The following is a 16,548-nucleotide window of genomic DNA, read 5'->3' on the forward strand; positions in this document are numbered from 1 at the left end:
GCTGCTCTGGAGCACTGCTGAGGCCACACACGTGGCTGTGGGTGCAGGACATGGCATGGGTCCTGGCGCCTTTCCTTGGCAGAGGAGGGGAATGGGGCTCATGCCCTGGGAATGTTGCTGCAGGTTCAGCTCCTGATCTCAGCCCAAGATGTTGAGAACTACAAAGTGATCAAGTCAGAGCTGGACAAACTCCGCACGATGGTGGAGAAATCGGAGCTCTGGGTGGACAAGAAGGGCAGCAGCAAAGGGGACAGCACAGTGGAGGGGAACAAGAAGGAGAAGAAGGAGGTGAGAGGCCTGAGCCAGACTCTGGGAACTGGAGGGGAGGGGATTGGGTGGCAGAGCTGCTGCTCACTTCAGCCCAACTCCTAACACCTCTCAATGGGCCATGAACCCCTTTCCATGGAAGAGGAGGGTCATGGAGGGTCCTGGGGGGCATAGCTTTGCCCCGGGCTTTGGAGAGGTGCAATGGGACCCTGATGCCGTTTCTGTCCCCTTGCAGCTGGCTGCTGATGAAGAGGTCATTGCTCCGGGAGAGAAGAGCAGTGAGAACTATCAGATAGTCAAAGGGGTGAGTGAGACCAAGGCATGTCCCCAGGGCTATCCAGGAGGCACAGCCAGTGGCATCCGCATGGGCTGGCACAAGTGCATGGACATAAAGGGAAGGGGATTCCAAGCTCAGTGCTGGAGGCCATCTGGATGGGCTCCCAGGTTCAATTCCCCTCTGCCTTGGTCCTTCTCTCCTCAGATCCTGGAGCGGCTGAATAAGATGTGCGGGGTCGGAGAGCAAGTGCGCAAGAAGCAGCAGCGCCTCCTGAAGAACATGGATGCCCACAAAGTGATGCTGGATCTGCTGCAGATCCCTTATGAGAAGGTGGGTGGGGGGCCAAGCTGGCTGGTCCTGAAGTGCCCAGGACAAGGGGTTGTGTCCTGCTGGTCAGCCTGATGCTGCTCTCCATCCCTCAACAACTCTGCCCATGTCTCTTCTCTGCCCTTCCTCAGGGTGATGCCAAGATGATGGAGATCCTGAAGTTCACCCACCAGTTCCTGCAGAAGTTTTGTGCTGGCAATCAGGAAAACCAGGCCCTGCTGCACAAGCACCTCAACCTGTTCCTGACCCCAGGGGTAAGGAGAGGGACCAAAGGGTGATCACAGGCAGCAAATCCAGCATCGCTCCTGGGGCTGGGAGCACAAGAGACCAAAGCCAAGAGGAGATGGTGGGAGAAGATGGAGGTGGTTCCTCACAACCCCTTGTCCTCACTCTGCTCCCTTGTCGCACAGCTCCTGGAGGCTGAGACGATGCAGCACATCTTCCTCAACAACTACCAGCTGTGCTCGGAGATCAACGAGACGGTGCCGCAGCACTTCATCCACTGCGTGGCCACGCACGGCCGCCACGTGCAGTACCTCGACTTCCTGCACACCATCATCAAGGCTGAGGGCAAGTACGTCAAGAAGTGCCAGGACATGATCATGACCGAGGTGAGCACCTCTCCCCCCAGCCTGTGGGGCATCAGCAGGGTCTTGGTGCTGGCAAGTGCATGGTTGGCTTCATCCTGGTGTAGGAAGCATCTCCAGGAGCTTAATGCAAGGTCAAGAGCCAGTAACCAGTTTGGAGTGTCAGAAGCTGTGATTTTGGGTTTCACTGCTTTTCCTTATAAATGCACCCATCCTTTTGTCCACTGCTGCTTCTCATCAGCCTGTTTTCTGCCTCATGAGGTTTCTGATCCTCCTTCTCTGGAGCCATGACCACTGACCCTTCCCCTGCAGCTCACCAACGCTGGGGACGATGTGGTGGTTTTCTACAATGACAAGGCTTCCCTGGCTACCCTGCTGGAGATGATGACAGCAGCCAGGGATGGGGTGGAGGAGAACAGCCCGCTCATGTACCACATCTCACTGGTGGACCTGCTGGCTGCCTGCGCCGAGGGCAAGAACGTCTACACAGAGATCAAGTGCACGTCCCTGCTGCCCTTGGAGGACGTGGTGCGGGTGGTGACACACGAGGACTGCATCACGGAGGTACAGGGTGCCCAGCGAGGAGGTGGCTGTGGCTGTGCACTGGTTGGCTTCTGCTGATGGTGGCCCTGCTCCCTCCCTCTGTCCTCACAGGTGAAGATGGCCTATGTGAACTTCGTCAATCACTGCTATGTGGACACAGAGGTGGAGATGAAGGAGATTTACACCAGCAACCACATCTGGACCCTCTTTGAGAACTTCACCCTGGACATGGCCCGGGTGTGTGGGGATCGTTGGGTGGGAAGGACGCAGCAGCTGCTGTATTGGATGGATGGGGAGAGGTTGATGTTGCTGGGGCATGGGCACTGTGGGGACTCATGTAGCTGCCACATGAGGGGTTGGGGAGCAGGCAGGGCTCTCTGGTACAGTCCCAGGAGCTGTGTCACCAGCCACATCCATCAGCAAGGTCCCAGCAGTGCTGTATACCAGCAGCACCCAGCCAGCACACTGCTCACCCTGGTGCCATCATCATCCTTCCTTCTCCTCACAGATGTGCAAGAAGCGAGAGAAGCGTTTGCCAGACCCTACCCTGGAGAAGTACGTGCTGACGGTGGTTCTGGACACCATCAATGCGTTCTTCAGCTCCCCCTTCTCAGAGAACAGCACCTCATTGCAGGTAATAAGGTGCTGCATGGGTAGGAGATGGCTGCGGAAGGAAAGCAGCTCCTTGAGCCCTTTGAAACAAGGCCTGGCCACACACTGCACTGATAGATACCTGCCTGCTCTCTCCTTCAGACCCACCAGACCATTGTGGTGCAGCTTCTCCAGTCCACCATGAGGCTGCTGGAGTGCCCCTGGCTGCAGCAGCAGCACAAGAGCTCGCTGGAGGCCTGCATCCGCACGCTGGCCATGGTCGGTAAGGAGCCAGAGTGGTCCTGTGTTCCCCATCCACCGAGCAGGAGGATGCAGCATCCTCAGCTGCCTCCACTCCAGCAAGAGCCATCATCCCTCCCGTGGGTCTTGGCAGGGACACCAGCGGGAGGCTGCCAGCCGGGAATGGGGAGGTTTGGCTCCAGGAATGTGCTGCATCTCCAGGCGTGAGCAGGGTGGCTTGGGGATAGCTGGAGCCTGGGCTTGGCTGGGAGATCCCTGCTGATGAAGGGCCTGGAAACAAACCCAGCATTTATGGTTTTCCTCACCAGGACTTTGCCCTCAGCCTGACTCAGGAGCAGCACTGAGTCACCCTGTGGAAAGGATTGCTCGTGGTTAGCGCTGGGTGGGGATTTCCCTTTGTAATCTGAGGCCGGGTGCTTACAGCATCTCCATGCTGGGCTTTCCCAACCAAGAAGTGGAGGTGGTTCCTCTTTCAATCCTCCATCTGACTGGGGGCCTGTGGGCAATGTGGTGCTGCAGTGGGGAGGGATGGATGGAAATACCCCACACCTCGCTAGGCTGGAGGAGTTTACTCTTGTATTGACCCCAAATGTCTGCTGCAAGTGAAGAGCTGGTGAAGGGGTGAGGCCCAAGGCAGGGTGTGATGGTGCCATGGATCACGGCTGTCCCCAGCCCTGGCTTTGTCTCCCGCAGCCAAGAGCCGCTCCATCGCACTGCCCATGGACCTGGATGCCCACGTCAGCTCCCTGCTCAACAGCAGCTCCACCAGCACCGTGCAGAGGAACACATCCAGCTACAAGGCAGCCACACGGACCTTCCCCCGTGTCTCTGCCACCCCCAACCAGTGGGACTACAAGAACATCATAGAGAAGCTGCAGGTATGGGACTCCAGGAGGGGGTTGCATTGGATCAGTGCACGGTGCTGGCGTTGCAGGGGTCCCTCTCCCGTGCTCGTGTCTCCTAGGCACACATTGGCCCTAAAGGTGTGTGCTGTGCCTTGCAGGACATCATCAGCGCCCTGGAGGATCGCTTGAAGCCGCTGGTGGAGGCTGAGCTCTCTGTCCTGGTGGATGTGCTCCACCGGCCAGAGCTGCTCTTCATGGAGGGGACGGAGGCGTTTCAGCGGTGCGAGAGCGGAGGGTTCCTGTCCAAGTGAGGATGCTGTGGAACTGCTGGGGGTGCTGGGAAGGGCTGGTGACCTTCATCCACTGGGGAGGTGTCCATCCCAGTGTGTGCCTGCAGCCTGGAGGGGTGGTGGGGACCCCCCTGCCCTGCTCAGCTGTGTGATGGTGGCTCTGTTGTGCCAGGCTGGTGCAGCACACCAAGGACCTCATGGAGACGGAGGAGAAGCTGTGCATCAAGGTGCTGAGAACACTGCAGCAGATGCTGGTGAAGAGGAACAAGTATGGCGAGAGGGTGAGCACTGTGGTCCTGTGGCACGTCCTCAGCTCCGCTCCCTGCCAGTGCAGCTTCCAGAATGCTCAGCCACCTCCTGCTCTGGTGCCACCGGGACACTCAGGATGTGCATTTATCTTGGCAGGGCAACCTGCTGCGGAAGATGCTGCTTAACAACTACCTGCAGAACAAGAAATCCAGCTCCAAAGGGGAAATCATGGATGCTGCTGGGGGAGGTGAGTGCCCCTCTCCTGTGCATTCCCCTGTGCTGCTCACACACACCTCGAATCCCCAGCTCCTGAGCCAGGATGGGATCAGGTCTGTAGTTGGTTGCCATGCCCCCCCACCCCCCCCCCCCCCCCATGGGGGTACAAGAAGATGAAGGGATGGGGCTGCGATGCCCCCGGCAGTGATTTAACTGAGCTTGCTCTCCTGCGCTTCCGCAGCATCACATCCATCCATGTCCTCTCATGCAGGAGGAGACCAGGACTGGTCCGCTATCGCTGCCGTCCAGTGCCGGCTGGACCGAGAAGGGGCCACCAAGTTGGTGGCTGACCTCATCATGAACACCAAGAACGAGAAGATCTTCCAGGAGAGCATCCTGCTTGCCATCCGGCTGCTGGACGGAGGCAACACCGAGATCCAGGTACTGAGCCCCGCATGGTGCGGTGGGGACTGGTCCCAGGGTGAGCAGCATGGATTGATGTGGGCACGGGGCAGCCACAGCTCTGTGCTGGCCCCTGTGCTGTGCATGTGTTTGGTGGCCGTGCAGAGGAGGAACTGCGGAGATGTGCCTGGTTTGAAGTTTGGATGGGGAGAAGGGGCAGGTTGTTGCAGGGTGTTCTGGAGCGGTGCTGATGCCCTCTGCCGGGTACTGCTGCCATGGCTCCAGGCTGCAGCTCTGGGGGATAACCTGGGGGTTGTTCTGGTTCGTTTAGCACAGGGAAGCTGAGAAATCAGACATGCAGAAAAGCAGTGGGGTTCCAGTGCTGGAGCTGCTGTGATTGCTCTGTCCATAGGGTGTAAGGGGCACACAGCAGCAGGGAACCATCACAATCCAGAGGACTGTGATGTCCAGGGCTGTTGCATGGAAATAAACCTTATCTCAGATGAGGTCTTCGGTGCTGGAGGCCACCAAAGCAGAGGGGCCGGCAGGGGCAGTTTGGAGCCCATGATGGAGACTTGAATGATGGAGACTATGCCCTCCCTCCTCCAGAAATCCTTTTACAACCTCATGACCAGTGACAAGAAGTCTGAGAAGTTCTTCAAGGTGTTGCATGACCGGATGAAGAAGGCGCAACAGGAGACCAAGTCTACGGTGTCTGTGAACATGAGTGACATCGGGAACAAGCCCCGCGAGGACAAAGATGAGCCTGACCCTGGCACCAAAGGTAAGGATGGGGCCACTTCCCATTGGAGAGCCAGTGTCTGTCTCATTGGGTAGCCTGATGCAAACGAGCTTGGATTGCACTCTAGGACGAGGAGACACGTTCCTGATGCCCGGCACCCCATCCCGCTACCCGATGGCCATCGGGTTTGGGAAGGGCCATGACACTGGGGAGCAAGGCCAGAACAACGAGATGGGGGTGACAGTCCTGATCATGGAGCCCATCCTGCGATTCCTGCAGCTGCTCTGTGAGAACCACAACCGGGACCTGCAGGTTGGTTATGGGGTGCTGGGGATCAGGCCATGGGACTGGGGTGTAGGCTCTGCCCCATTTTGGTTCGGAGTGGCACCAGCTGCTCTGTGCCTCAGTTTCCCCATCTGCAAAGGCTCCATTCCTAATGGATAACTTCTGGTGGTGCGGAAGGTGCTGTTCATGCACAGTTGTGTCTGTAGGGCTGAGTGCTGCTCTCTGACGGCTGGATGTTAACGGGGTAGCCCCAGCCCATTGAGCTGCAGCTGGAGGGGGTGTCAGGGAAGGGACTGGGCCTCTCCCCCACCGGATTGATGCTGCTCAGCCCCATAACCACAGGCTTTGCTCCACAGAACTTCCTCCGGTGCCAGAACAACAAAACCAACTACAACCTGGTGTGTGAGACCCTGCAGTTCCTGGACATCATGTGCGGCAGCACCACGGGTGGGCTGGGGCTGCTGGGCCTCTACATCAACGAGTACAACGTGGCCCTCATCACCCAGACCCTGGAGACCCTGACTGAGTACTGCCAAGGGCCCTGCCATGAGAACCAGGTCTGTGGGTATCCCTGCAGCTATAGGGCATTCCCAGTGTGCCTGGGGTGTTTTACCACTGATCTGGGATTCCTTAGGGAGGATTTGGGGTGAATGGGTGGGAAAGCAGGAGGGACAGGGGCAGCTTTTGGTTTCAGGGTGTGAACAGGAGTGGAACATGGGCAGCAGAGGATGCCGGGGTGCATGGTGATGATGCACGGGTTATGGACTACTAGATAATAGTGATGCAAATGGGGGTTAAATAACTTAGTGATCAAACAGTGCCTTTTCCAGGGAGGGAAATGGGGCAGGGTCAGTGCTGTGGGCACAGCACCATTTCAGCCCCGGCAGACTGGCAGCATCCATGGGCTAACACATTGCATTGCTCCTGCAGAGCTGCATTGTGACCCACGAGTCCAATGGGATCGATATCATCACAGCCCTCATCCTAAACGACATCAGCCCCCTTTGCAAGTACCGCATGGACCTGGTCCTGCAGCTGAAGGTAGGCAGAGCCTCAGGGCACGTGCGTGGGCATCCCTGCATGGGCACCCCTCAGAAAGGCTTCTCCTCGGCAGGACAATGCCTCCAAGCTCCTCCTGGCCCTCATGGAGAGCAGACACGACAGTGAGAACGCTGAGCGGATCCTCATCAGCCTCCGCCCGCAGGAACTGGTAAGGGCTGACAGTGAAACACCCCTAGGCTGCTCCCCATTGCTGGAGCTCTGCTCCCTGCACGTCCTGGTTTGCAGGCAGTAAGCATCTCCTCTGCCACACTTGTGGTCGCTGCCGGCTGCACAAGCATCCTTGCCTAAACCAGAGCCATTTGGTGCCAGGGGAGGAAAATGAGGCAAGCTCCTTGTCCCTGTGCTGCCTTCCAGGTCGATGTCATTAAGAAGGCCTATCTGCAGGAGGAGGAGTGTGAGAACGCTGAGGTTTCCCCCCGGGAAGTTGGCCACAACATTTATATCCTGGCGCTGCAGGTACAGAGCTGACAGCAGGGCCCATGGGGCTGCCAATGGGGCTGCCAATGGGGCTGCCAATGGGGCTCCCATTCACCAACTGCACGTGTTTCTCTCCATCTATTGACACCTCCTCTGGCCACGCTGCTGCCTTGGGGAGCCGTGGCTGGGAGATGAGCTTTGGCTCCTATGGGAAGCCCTGGGCTCACCGGTTGCCCACTCCCCTGTGCATCCCATGTCCCGTGCCCATGTTCACAGCCAGCCCATGCTCACCCAGCTATCGCTGTCCCTCTTCCAGCTGTCCCGGCACAACAAGTCTCTGCAGCAGCTCCTGAAGCCAGTGAAGCGAATACAGGAGGAAGAGGAGGAGGGTATCTCATCCATGGTATGGAAAACCCTCGGGAATGGAGGCTGAGCCCCTCTGAGCTATCCTGACCGGAGACTGCCAAGAGTCTCCCATCCCTGCTGAGCCACCCTGGGTTGTGTTGGTTAAGATTTGATGGAGTTTGGTATTCCCCAGCAGGACTAAAGACACACAAACTTACCAGTGCCCTTGCAGCTGAAACTGCAAGTCTAAAGGCAGTGCACCAAGCCCTGTTTATGGGGCTCAGCCATAGGGTGACATCCAGCTTGCTGGTGGGGTCCTGCTGGTACCCACTTTCTCCCTTTCCCTTCAGGAAAGGAAGGGCTGAGTCCTTTGCTGTCGTTTCTTGCCTTTCTACCTTAGATCCCAAATGAGATTCAGCAGTAATATGATTTCCCTGGGGTTTTATGGGCATTGGTTTGTAATTTGTGGATTAGCAGCGTTTGGATGTAATTATTGCAGGGAATTGAATGTCTGTCACCTCGGGGAGGGCTCGTGCCCCTTTAGAGAAGCTTTAATTCATTTGCTATCCCTTGAAACCTCATCAGCTTTGGTAGATTCTGAGGAGCACAGCATCGGAGCTGGAGCTGGCTCCTTGGCTGAGGCCACACTCATCCTCTCTCCCTCTCCCACATCTCAGCTCAGCCTAAATAACAAGCAGCTGACGCAGATGCTGAAGTCCTCGGCCCCAGTGCAGGAGGAAGAGGAGGATCCGCTGGCCTATTATGAGAAACACACATCACAGATTGAGGCAAGGCCCTTTTGCTGTTGGGTTATCAATGTGCATGTGGCTGGTGAACCCCATGTGTGCTCCGGCTGCCTTGTGCCAGTTACTTTGCACTGGGAGCCTTCCCATCCCTGTGCCAGCAAAGCAGCAGACAGGTCCTTTGCTCTGCAGAGAGCTGAAGGCAAAGCAGAGCCCGTGAGGAGCTGAGGGAATAAACTGTCCCTGGATCCTTCCTTCTGCCCCCAGCAGCAGTGGGATGCAGCCAGTGCAGCAGCCCCATCCTTGCGTGTTGGTGTGGATCCCCTTGCAGATGGGCCAGGAAGGGTCCATGGTGTCCCAGCTTCCCTCCAGCGCAGCCAGGGCTGCCTCTACTGGATCCATTTGGAGTGTTAGGGACAATATAGGTCCATATTGTAGTGTTTTATGTAGTGTTATGGTGTCCCAGCTTCCCTCCAGCACAGCCAGGGCTGCCTCTACTGGGTCCATGTGCAGTGTTATGGCTGGGTGGCTGGTGCCATTTGGATCCTGGTGCAGTGGGAGGGAAGAGCGGAAGGCACAGCAGGGTGTAGGAAAGAGGGAACTGAAGCATGGCAGGAGCAGGACCTGACGCAGCCTCACATCCTGCAGATCGTGCGCCTGGACCGCAGCATGGAGCAGATAATCTTCCCGGTGCCTGGAATCTGCGAGTTCCTCACCAAGGAGACCAAGTACAGGCTCTTCACCACCACGGAGCAGGACGAGCAGGGCAGCAAAGTCAGTGATTTCTTCGACCAGTCGTCCTTCCTGCACAACGAGATGGAATGGCAGAAGAAACTGCGCAGTAAGAGCAGAGCCTGCCCCAGCCAGCTCAGCACTTCCAATAGCCCCTGCTGTGGATCGGGAAGGGGAGGCACAGCCCTACCTTTGGAAGGGCTGGAGAACCTGGAAATCACATCTCGGAGCTCCGTGTGCTCTTTGGAGCACAACACATGTGGCAGTGTGCAGGGAGTGGGGGTTCACTGGGATCCAAGGGGTGGATTTCCTCCATGCCTGTTAGTGCAGTTCCTTGGTAGTGTGAAATGCATCTTAGAGCATATTCCCTGGGATTTTCCCCTGGAAAGCCCTCTCTTCATTTGTGTTCAGTTGCCTTCTTCTAAGCCAGGATCTAGTAGCTACATACAGAAAAGAAAGGCTGGTTTTCTGCACCCTGCAGGCCTGGTTAGGTGCATTCAGGGCTGCATGGAGACGGAAATCCTGGATTAAAATAACAGGAGCTCAATGGAGTCACACTATAAATACTGGGATGCCACTAAGGAGGAGGTAGCAGCTCTGAAAACACTGGCAGGTCCAGTCAAAACTATCTCAGGAATTCAGCAGGAAACAAATTTCCAGCTTGGATGGGGAATTGTTGGCTGGGTCTCCTGGGAGCCAGCACCAGCACTGGGAACACAAAGGCACTGTTGTTGTGAAGGACGTCAGTGGCGAGGCTGTAGGAGGTGGGAGATGGGGAGGAGGGCGAGGAGGAGGATGGGGCTGAGTTGATTCCAAGGTGCCAGAGCAGGTCAAAGGGCTGAGAAGGCAAGAACCATGAGCAGTAACTCTGTAAAGCTCCTATGAGGAGGGAGGTTATGTTCATGGAAGGATGTGGGGGGTCAGGGTCCCTGCAGCAGAGCCCTTGGGATGCCTGGGAGCACAAAGCCTGGCACGAGGCTGGCTGAGATTGGTGTCTGCCTCCTCTCCCTCCAGGCATGCCGCTGATGTACTGGTTCTCCCGCAGAATGACGCTCTGGGGGAGCATCTCCTTCAACCTGGCTGTCTTCATCAACATAATCATTGCTTTCTTCTACCCCTATGTTGAAGCCACTTCCATGGGTAAGTGCCCCAGCAAATGCTGCTCCTCAAGGAGGAAGAGAAAGGGGACCTGCGTATGCAGAAGACCAGCCCCTTACCTGTACTTCCATACCCTCAGTCTCCTTTTGACTCCTAAAGCCCTGAGTTCTTTCTGCTGGAAAGGATTGAGTCAGGATTTCAGTTCCCAGCCCTCCCACTTCTTCCTTCTTAGGGAAAGGTCTTTTCCCTGGGCTGTGCTGTCCCATTTGTACAATGGGGAAGCAATGACAGAGATGTACCTGCTGCCAGGCAAAGCCTCCCTCATTTACAGCCCTGTTGAGGTCTCACATGAAAGATGTTAGAAAACTGTTATCAGTAAGAAAATCTTAATCAATAGCAGTCCTTGCAGTCAAGCATCATTTATCTTTAGCTCCTCTGATCATCAGCACATTGGTTTTCCTGGACAGTTTGGACAGCAGCAGTGTCTCATTGGCAGCATCTAATCTCATGCCATTTAATTGCTGTGGGTTTTCTCTTCCCAGGAGTGCTGGATTCCCCCCTGATCTCCCTGCTCTTCTGGATCCTGATCTGCTTCTCCATCATGGCCTTGTTCACTAAGCGCTATGGGGTCAGACCGCTCCTCGTGGCACTGATCTTGCGGTCCATCTATTACTTGGGGATTGGACTCACCCTGAACATACTGGGAGCTCTCAATGTAAGTCCTCCATGCACTATAAAACCAGCACAGGACCACAGGAGGCTGTTCTGCATTCATAACGTGCAGCAAACCCCATTCCATCCCATTTCTGGTTGTTCCCCAGCTGACCAACAAGATTGTGTTCGTGGTGAGCTTCGTGGGCAATCGTGGGACCTTCATCCGCGGCTACAAGGCCATGATCATGGATGTGGAATTCCTTTACCACGTTGGCTACATCGTGACGAGTGTCCTGGGACTGTTTGTGCATGAACTCTTCTACAGCATCCTGGTATAATAAATGCAGATGTCTGGGGCATGGAGGTGGCCTGTTTGCCCCATTAGAATCTAGCAGGTTCCTGTGGCACCTTCCATGGGCTGATAGGTAGCAGCAATGAGTTCACTGTGCTCTAATCTATGCATAGGCTGATGTTCTGCCTTCTGACAGTGTCTGTTACTGTCTCCTCTCTGCTCTTTTGCTTTCTCATCTCTGCTGTGCACGTTATCTGGGTCAGCTGGGGGACAGTGTGAGCTGGTGAGGGCAGAGGCAGGGTGCATGTGTCCTGTTCTTGGCTCCTATGCTGTGCCCAAGTCACTTCATTCTTCTCTGCTTCCCTTCAGTAAGCTGAGAACCTTCAATGCTGTCTATAAGAGTTTGTCAAAGTCTGCTAAGGCATCTGAGAGCTCGGGATGAAAGGGCCATAGGTAGGCCAGGTATTCCTAAGGGAACAGCCCATGGCAACTCTTTGCTCCTGGCTCCTTTCAGCTCTTTGACTTGATCTACCGTGAGGAGACCTTGTTTAATGTCATCAAAAGCGTGACGCGGAACGGGCGCTCCATCCTGCTGACGGCTCTCCTGGCTCTCATCCTCGTCTACCTCTTCTCCATCGTCGGCTTCCTGTTCCTGAAGGATGACTTCATCCTGGAGGTGGACCGGCTGCCAGACAGCAAAGCCAAAGGTGGTTCACCCCCTGCCCTCGCTGGCTGTGGTGCTTGGGCTTGAGGGGCCAAGCCGAGCATGGGTTCCCCTTCTGCAGCATCCCCCCAATGCAGAGCACACACGTGTCTGGGTGTGTGTGTCATGGGTTTGGGCTCACCTGTGCTGAGCTGGGGACCTTGTGCTGCAGAGAGCAGGGTTTGGGGTTGGGAGTGATTGCAGGACAGCTACAAATGACATTTCAGATCTCACTGAAACTTGGGTAAAGGATTCAAAGCCAGGAAAAGGCTTGGAAAATATGGAGTGAGCTTTACCAAAGCAAGCTGATGCTCTGACAAACGCTGTGGCCTCTTTTACTTGCAGATGACCCCTTGGGGATGCAAAGGAACATGGAGACCTTCATGGAGTCATGCAGCAGTGACCAAGTTAGCTGCTCTGCTGTGCCCACTGCCTTGGAAGGTAAGCCAGCTCATTAGGAAGGATGGCTCTGTTAGTGGCAAAGTAGGTTGGCTGCCTTTGTCAGCAAGCTCAGAAAATCCCCAGCTTTCCCAAAGTGGGAACAAGCAGCCCACTTCTGGCACATATTAAGCTAGGGACCCACAGGTTTTGCACTGACCCTGGCACAAAAGATGTTGAAGCAGAATCAGTTTAGTCATAAAGAAAGTGGGAGCTTTGGGAGCGCTCGGCCAAACACCTCCACAGCAAGGAGCAAGCTGGAGGCTCAGCTGGGGAGCTGCTGGTGGGAGATCCACAGCTCCCCTGCATCCCTGCAGCAGGAGTCATCCTGCAGCTCTGGATTCTTGGTCATGCCCTGGCACTTCAGCCTCTCTGTGCTCTGAGTCTTGGCTCTCATTTCCCTCTCCGTTGTCCCAGAAGCAGAGGTGGAGCAGTGGGAACGTGCCTGCGACACGCTGCTCATGTGCATCGTCACGGTGCTGAACCATGGGCTGAGGAATGGTGGTGGCGTCGGGGACATCCTGCGGAAGCCGTCCAAGGATGTGAGTTTGGGCAGCACGTGGGAGCTCATCCTCTTACTGCATCTGTGCCCTGTGCACCCCATGGAAACTGGGACCCTTCCAGCTCCATCCCCTGCTGTCCTCCAGGGCTGCCTCCTCTTCCCCATCACACCTTCATTCCTTCTCAGCGGGTACCCTTAAGCAAATGTCCTGTGTAACAAGGCAGCGTTTATCCCTGCCTTGGGACAGGGATAACAAGGGACACATTTATCCCTTTCATCTATTACAGGAGTCCTTGTTTCCTGCTCGGGTTGTCTACGATCTCCTCTTCTTCTTTATTGTCATTATCATTGTCCTTAACCTCATCTTTGGCGTCATTATTGACACCTTTGCTGATCTGAGGAGTGAGAAGCAAAAGAAGGAAGAGATACTGAAGACAACCTGCTTCATATGTGGTGAGTGCTGGGATCTCAGCATGTAGAAACTGCCCTAAAGCTTTTCCTCCCTAAGGCTGAGCAAAGGTGAGAAGCTTCAGCTGGTTTCTGGTTTTCATTTGGTTCACAGCAAACCTTCAGTGTAGTCACTGATGGGTCACTGCAGTGTGAGGAGGCTTAAGCAGGGATACAGAGAGGGGAAATTATCTGTCTTGTTCCTCCCCTTCTGTTAATGAGCTATTAAACTAAAACAGCACATTGTGGAGTTCTTGTTGCTATCTGTGACCCCTGAGACCATCATTTAGCCAGTGGGGAAAAAAAGTGCCATATTCCTGAAGAAAGAAGATACAGAAAATGTTCTGGAATCCTTCAGTCATGGGAAGGCATCCAAAAAAAAGGAATACCCCATTAAGTCTGGCTGCTTTTTTCTTTAAAGATCCACTGGGTGCATTTTATGCTCTTAGATACATAGGCAGAAGACAGCGCTGGTAGTACTTTAAATAGCAGCCTCCTGAATACTCAACTGGGTTATTTCCCCCATTTTGAGTGCTAAATGCCAACTAATTATTAAAAGCACTTCTTGAAAGTCACACCTGGGAGAGGATGCAACCATCTGGCTTCCTTTCACATGCCTTTGCTTGCTCACTTCTTACCTTCTCTCCTCCCCATCTCCTCCCATCACCTCCTCCCATCTCACCTGCCTTTCCCAGGGCTGGAAAGGGACAAGTTCGACAACAAGACCGTGTCCTTTGAGGAGCATATTAAATATGAGCACAACATGTGGAACTACTTATACTTCATAGTGCTGGTGCGAGTGAAGAACAAGACAGACTACACAGGGCCAGAGAGTTATGTGGCGCAGATGATAAAGGTATGGCTCCTCTCGGGGCAGCTCTTTCACTGCTGCAACCTGCCTATGGTGGGGAGTACTTGGGAACAAGGGGTTTGCCAGAGAAAAGCAGTTTGAGAAGGAGCTTTTGGAAAGTATTTGGTAACACTCTTGTGTCTTTTCTTTCTTAGCTGGTTATTTCCACTTTGCAATCTCAGCCAACAACACGCTGTCTATTTGATGTTTTGTACTGTGTATTGAAGGATTGAACCAAGGGCAGAACCAAGCAGTAGGGAGTGTGACTTCAAGGTGATTTCAAGACAAGGAGAGAGGGAAAGGAAATCTATGGGAAAAAAACAACTTCTGCACTTAAGCCGAGAAGGCTCTAAGAGGAAAAACACCTTGAAATTCCCCATTTGTGGAGAATATGCACAGATAGAGACCAGATGAGCCTTTGGGAATTTATTTAATCCTTAAGCACAAGCAGGCTTCCTGTGACATCCTATCGGGTCTCTTCCTTCCTCCCCTCCCACTCCCATTCTCACCTTTCCAGAACAAGAACCTTGACTGGTTCCCCCGGATGCGAGCCATGTCTCTGGTCAGCAATGAAGGGGAAGGGGAACAGAATGAGATCCGGAATCTTCAAGACAAACTCAACACCACGATGAAGCTGGTGTCCCATCTCACCTCCCAGCTGAACGAGCTCAAGGAACAGGTATTAAACACTTAGAAAATAGGAACACTTGAGGAACATCTGACTAAAAACCTGCTGCCCTTACTAAAATAGTCACTGACTGCATGCACCAGTACAACTTCAGATACAAAGCAAAGCGTTCCTGCAACCCTTTTGGTGGGGGGGGGTCAGGGACATTTGGGGCTTTCTGATCCTTCTTCATCAGCTGGAGTCCAACTAAGGGATTTTTGGCAGAGGCTTAAAGCAGCCTAGGCAGTCCCACACTTGAGCTGTGTCAGTGACCAGAAAGGCAGCCTGGTTTCCTACCTCACCTGTGTCCTTGTTTGAACTCCAGATGACAGAGCAACGGAAGCGCAGACAAAGGATGGGATTTGTGGATGTCCAGAATACCATGAACCACTAAGACACAGCCGAAGCACTGGCTTCACCCACCGAGGGACTGCGCTATGCACCAGCTACGAGGCTGCTTATTCCTGGCTTCCATGCGTGGCTGTTGCTGTCGGGGAGGGATGGACCATGCCGTTTCCCATAGAGTGCTTGTAAGCAATTCAGGAGCCAGGGACTGACCAGGATTCCTCACAATACCTGGACCCACACGTTACTCTAATGCCCTTGTAGGAGGATAAATTATACAGGAGTTTTTTCCCTCATTGCAATAACTCTTTAGTTTGCAAATGTGGAGGGTTGTATCTTTATCTCCATGCGCTGCATTCTGAGGGGCTCCACCTCGGGTGTAGTGCAAGTAGCTGTAGGGCTGCAATAGTTAACTTATTCCAAGAGTGGCACTAGTACATGTGGATCTTTGCAAACCAGCCATCGTATTTGCTGTACCTGCTCCATGCTGATCCCTCTCCATTTAAAGAATTCTGTTCATCACTGGGGTGCAGTAAAGAGAAGCTGAACTCAAGGAGATGGATTTGTTAATTTGACTCACCAGATGAGTACCCAAGCTTGTACTAGTGTGAACTAGTCCTTTTTTTTCCTTCTGTGGACCAAGAGTATCTGGGCAGTAGTAGTAGGAGAGTGCAGGTTTACAGGAGTTCACTGTGAAGGGGTGTCCTGTGTTTTAGTTTCATCTCTGGTGTAATGTTTTACCTTTTTTTGTTGTTACTGTTGTTACTTAAGAACTGAAGTGTAAGTTGCCTTAACTAAATTAAATACAAAATCATGTTATAATCAAAACTTAACCATGGTCAAGTAAGCTCCCTTCCTGTGCACTCTACTATGTAATGGCGCTGTTACACAGAGATGCAGAACAGTCCAAGGACCTGAAGACAAATCTGAGCTGTATTACTCAAGGTGCTCCACAATCCAGTGCTCTCACCTCCAGCTGTTAAACATTAACATGTATAACGATGCTCCAGTCAGAAGAAGAATCCTACCTTGAACACCAGCCCTGTTTTCTGAAGCTTTGGATTGAAGCCTGCTGCAAAGTTTCAAATTCTTTCAGTACTTGCCAGGAAAACACTGTTCAAATACATAAAAAGCACATAAAAAGGAGCAGCTGCTGGTGCTGCCTGGAGCCAAGCAGCGTCCTGGCAGAGCTGTGTTCTAGACACTCATCCTGCCCAAGCCAAGCAGTGCTGCAGGCATCCCAGCTCCAGCCTCTGCCCCCCGAGAATAGACACTGATGCAAGCATTAAAGCTTTAAAAAGGAATTAAAATAGGCCACAGCAATGGACTAATGAATCACAGTTGAAATTTGCTTATGGCCCTATATACCAA

The 16,548-nt window shown here is 53.9% G+C and overlaps 1 protein-coding gene across 2 annotated transcripts in view; it reads left to right on the forward strand.

The window, feature by feature from the left end:
- The window catches only part of ITPR3 (inositol 1,4,5-trisphosphate receptor type 3), a 36,504-nt gene extending 20,494 nt beyond the window's left edge, over positions 1–16,010 (forward strand). Inside the window, exons 26-58 of one of the 2 annotated variants that reach the window (XM_034069658.1) lie at positions 124–288; positions 503–571; positions 749–874; positions 1,003–1,125; positions 1,282–1,482; positions 1,771–2,022; positions 2,113–2,238; positions 2,510–2,635; positions 2,755–2,875; positions 3,526–3,731; positions 3,857–4,005; positions 4,161–4,269; positions 4,394–4,484; positions 4,695–4,894; positions 5,465–5,639; positions 5,725–5,909; positions 6,239–6,439; positions 6,813–6,923; positions 6,997–7,092; positions 7,299–7,400; positions 7,678–7,764; positions 8,384–8,494; positions 9,098–9,290; positions 10,196–10,321; positions 10,822–10,994; positions 11,101–11,265; positions 11,740–11,932; positions 12,274–12,369; positions 12,784–12,908; positions 13,156–13,321; positions 14,011–14,171; positions 14,683–14,844; positions 15,158–16,010. In XM_034069658.1, the coding sequence (XP_033925549.1) occupies positions 124–288; positions 503–571; positions 749–874; positions 1,003–1,125; positions 1,282–1,482; positions 1,771–2,022; positions 2,113–2,238; positions 2,510–2,635; positions 2,755–2,875; positions 3,526–3,731; positions 3,857–4,005; positions 4,161–4,269; positions 4,394–4,484; positions 4,695–4,894; positions 5,465–5,639; positions 5,725–5,909; positions 6,239–6,439; positions 6,813–6,923; positions 6,997–7,092; positions 7,299–7,400; positions 7,678–7,764; positions 8,384–8,494; positions 9,098–9,290; positions 10,196–10,321; positions 10,822–10,994; positions 11,101–11,265; positions 11,740–11,932; positions 12,274–12,369; positions 12,784–12,908; positions 13,156–13,321; positions 14,011–14,171; positions 14,683–14,844; positions 15,158–15,226 (4,761 nt within the window). In that variant the 3' untranslated portion in view covers positions 15,227–16,010. The remainder of the gene's footprint in view (positions 1–123; positions 289–502; positions 572–748; positions 875–1,002; positions 1,126–1,281; positions 1,483–1,770; positions 2,023–2,112; positions 2,239–2,509; positions 2,636–2,754; positions 2,876–3,525; positions 3,732–3,856; positions 4,006–4,160; positions 4,270–4,393; positions 4,485–4,694; positions 4,895–5,464; positions 5,640–5,724; positions 5,910–6,238; positions 6,440–6,812; positions 6,924–6,996; positions 7,093–7,298; positions 7,401–7,677; positions 7,765–8,383; positions 8,495–9,097; positions 9,291–10,195; positions 10,322–10,821; positions 10,995–11,100; positions 11,266–11,739; positions 11,933–12,273; positions 12,370–12,783; positions 12,909–13,155; positions 13,322–14,010; positions 14,172–14,682; positions 14,845–15,157) is intronic. The other variant, XM_034069659.1, reaches the window with a different exon arrangement.
- Positions 16,011–16,548: the final 538 nt, after the last annotated feature.

This window comes from Melopsittacus undulatus, chromosome 16 (assembly GCF_012275295.1).
Source record: "Melopsittacus undulatus isolate bMelUnd1 chromosome 16, bMelUnd1.mat.Z, whole genome shotgun sequence".
Lineage (NCBI taxonomy): Eukaryota > Metazoa > Chordata > Aves > Psittaciformes > Psittaculidae > Melopsittacus > Melopsittacus undulatus.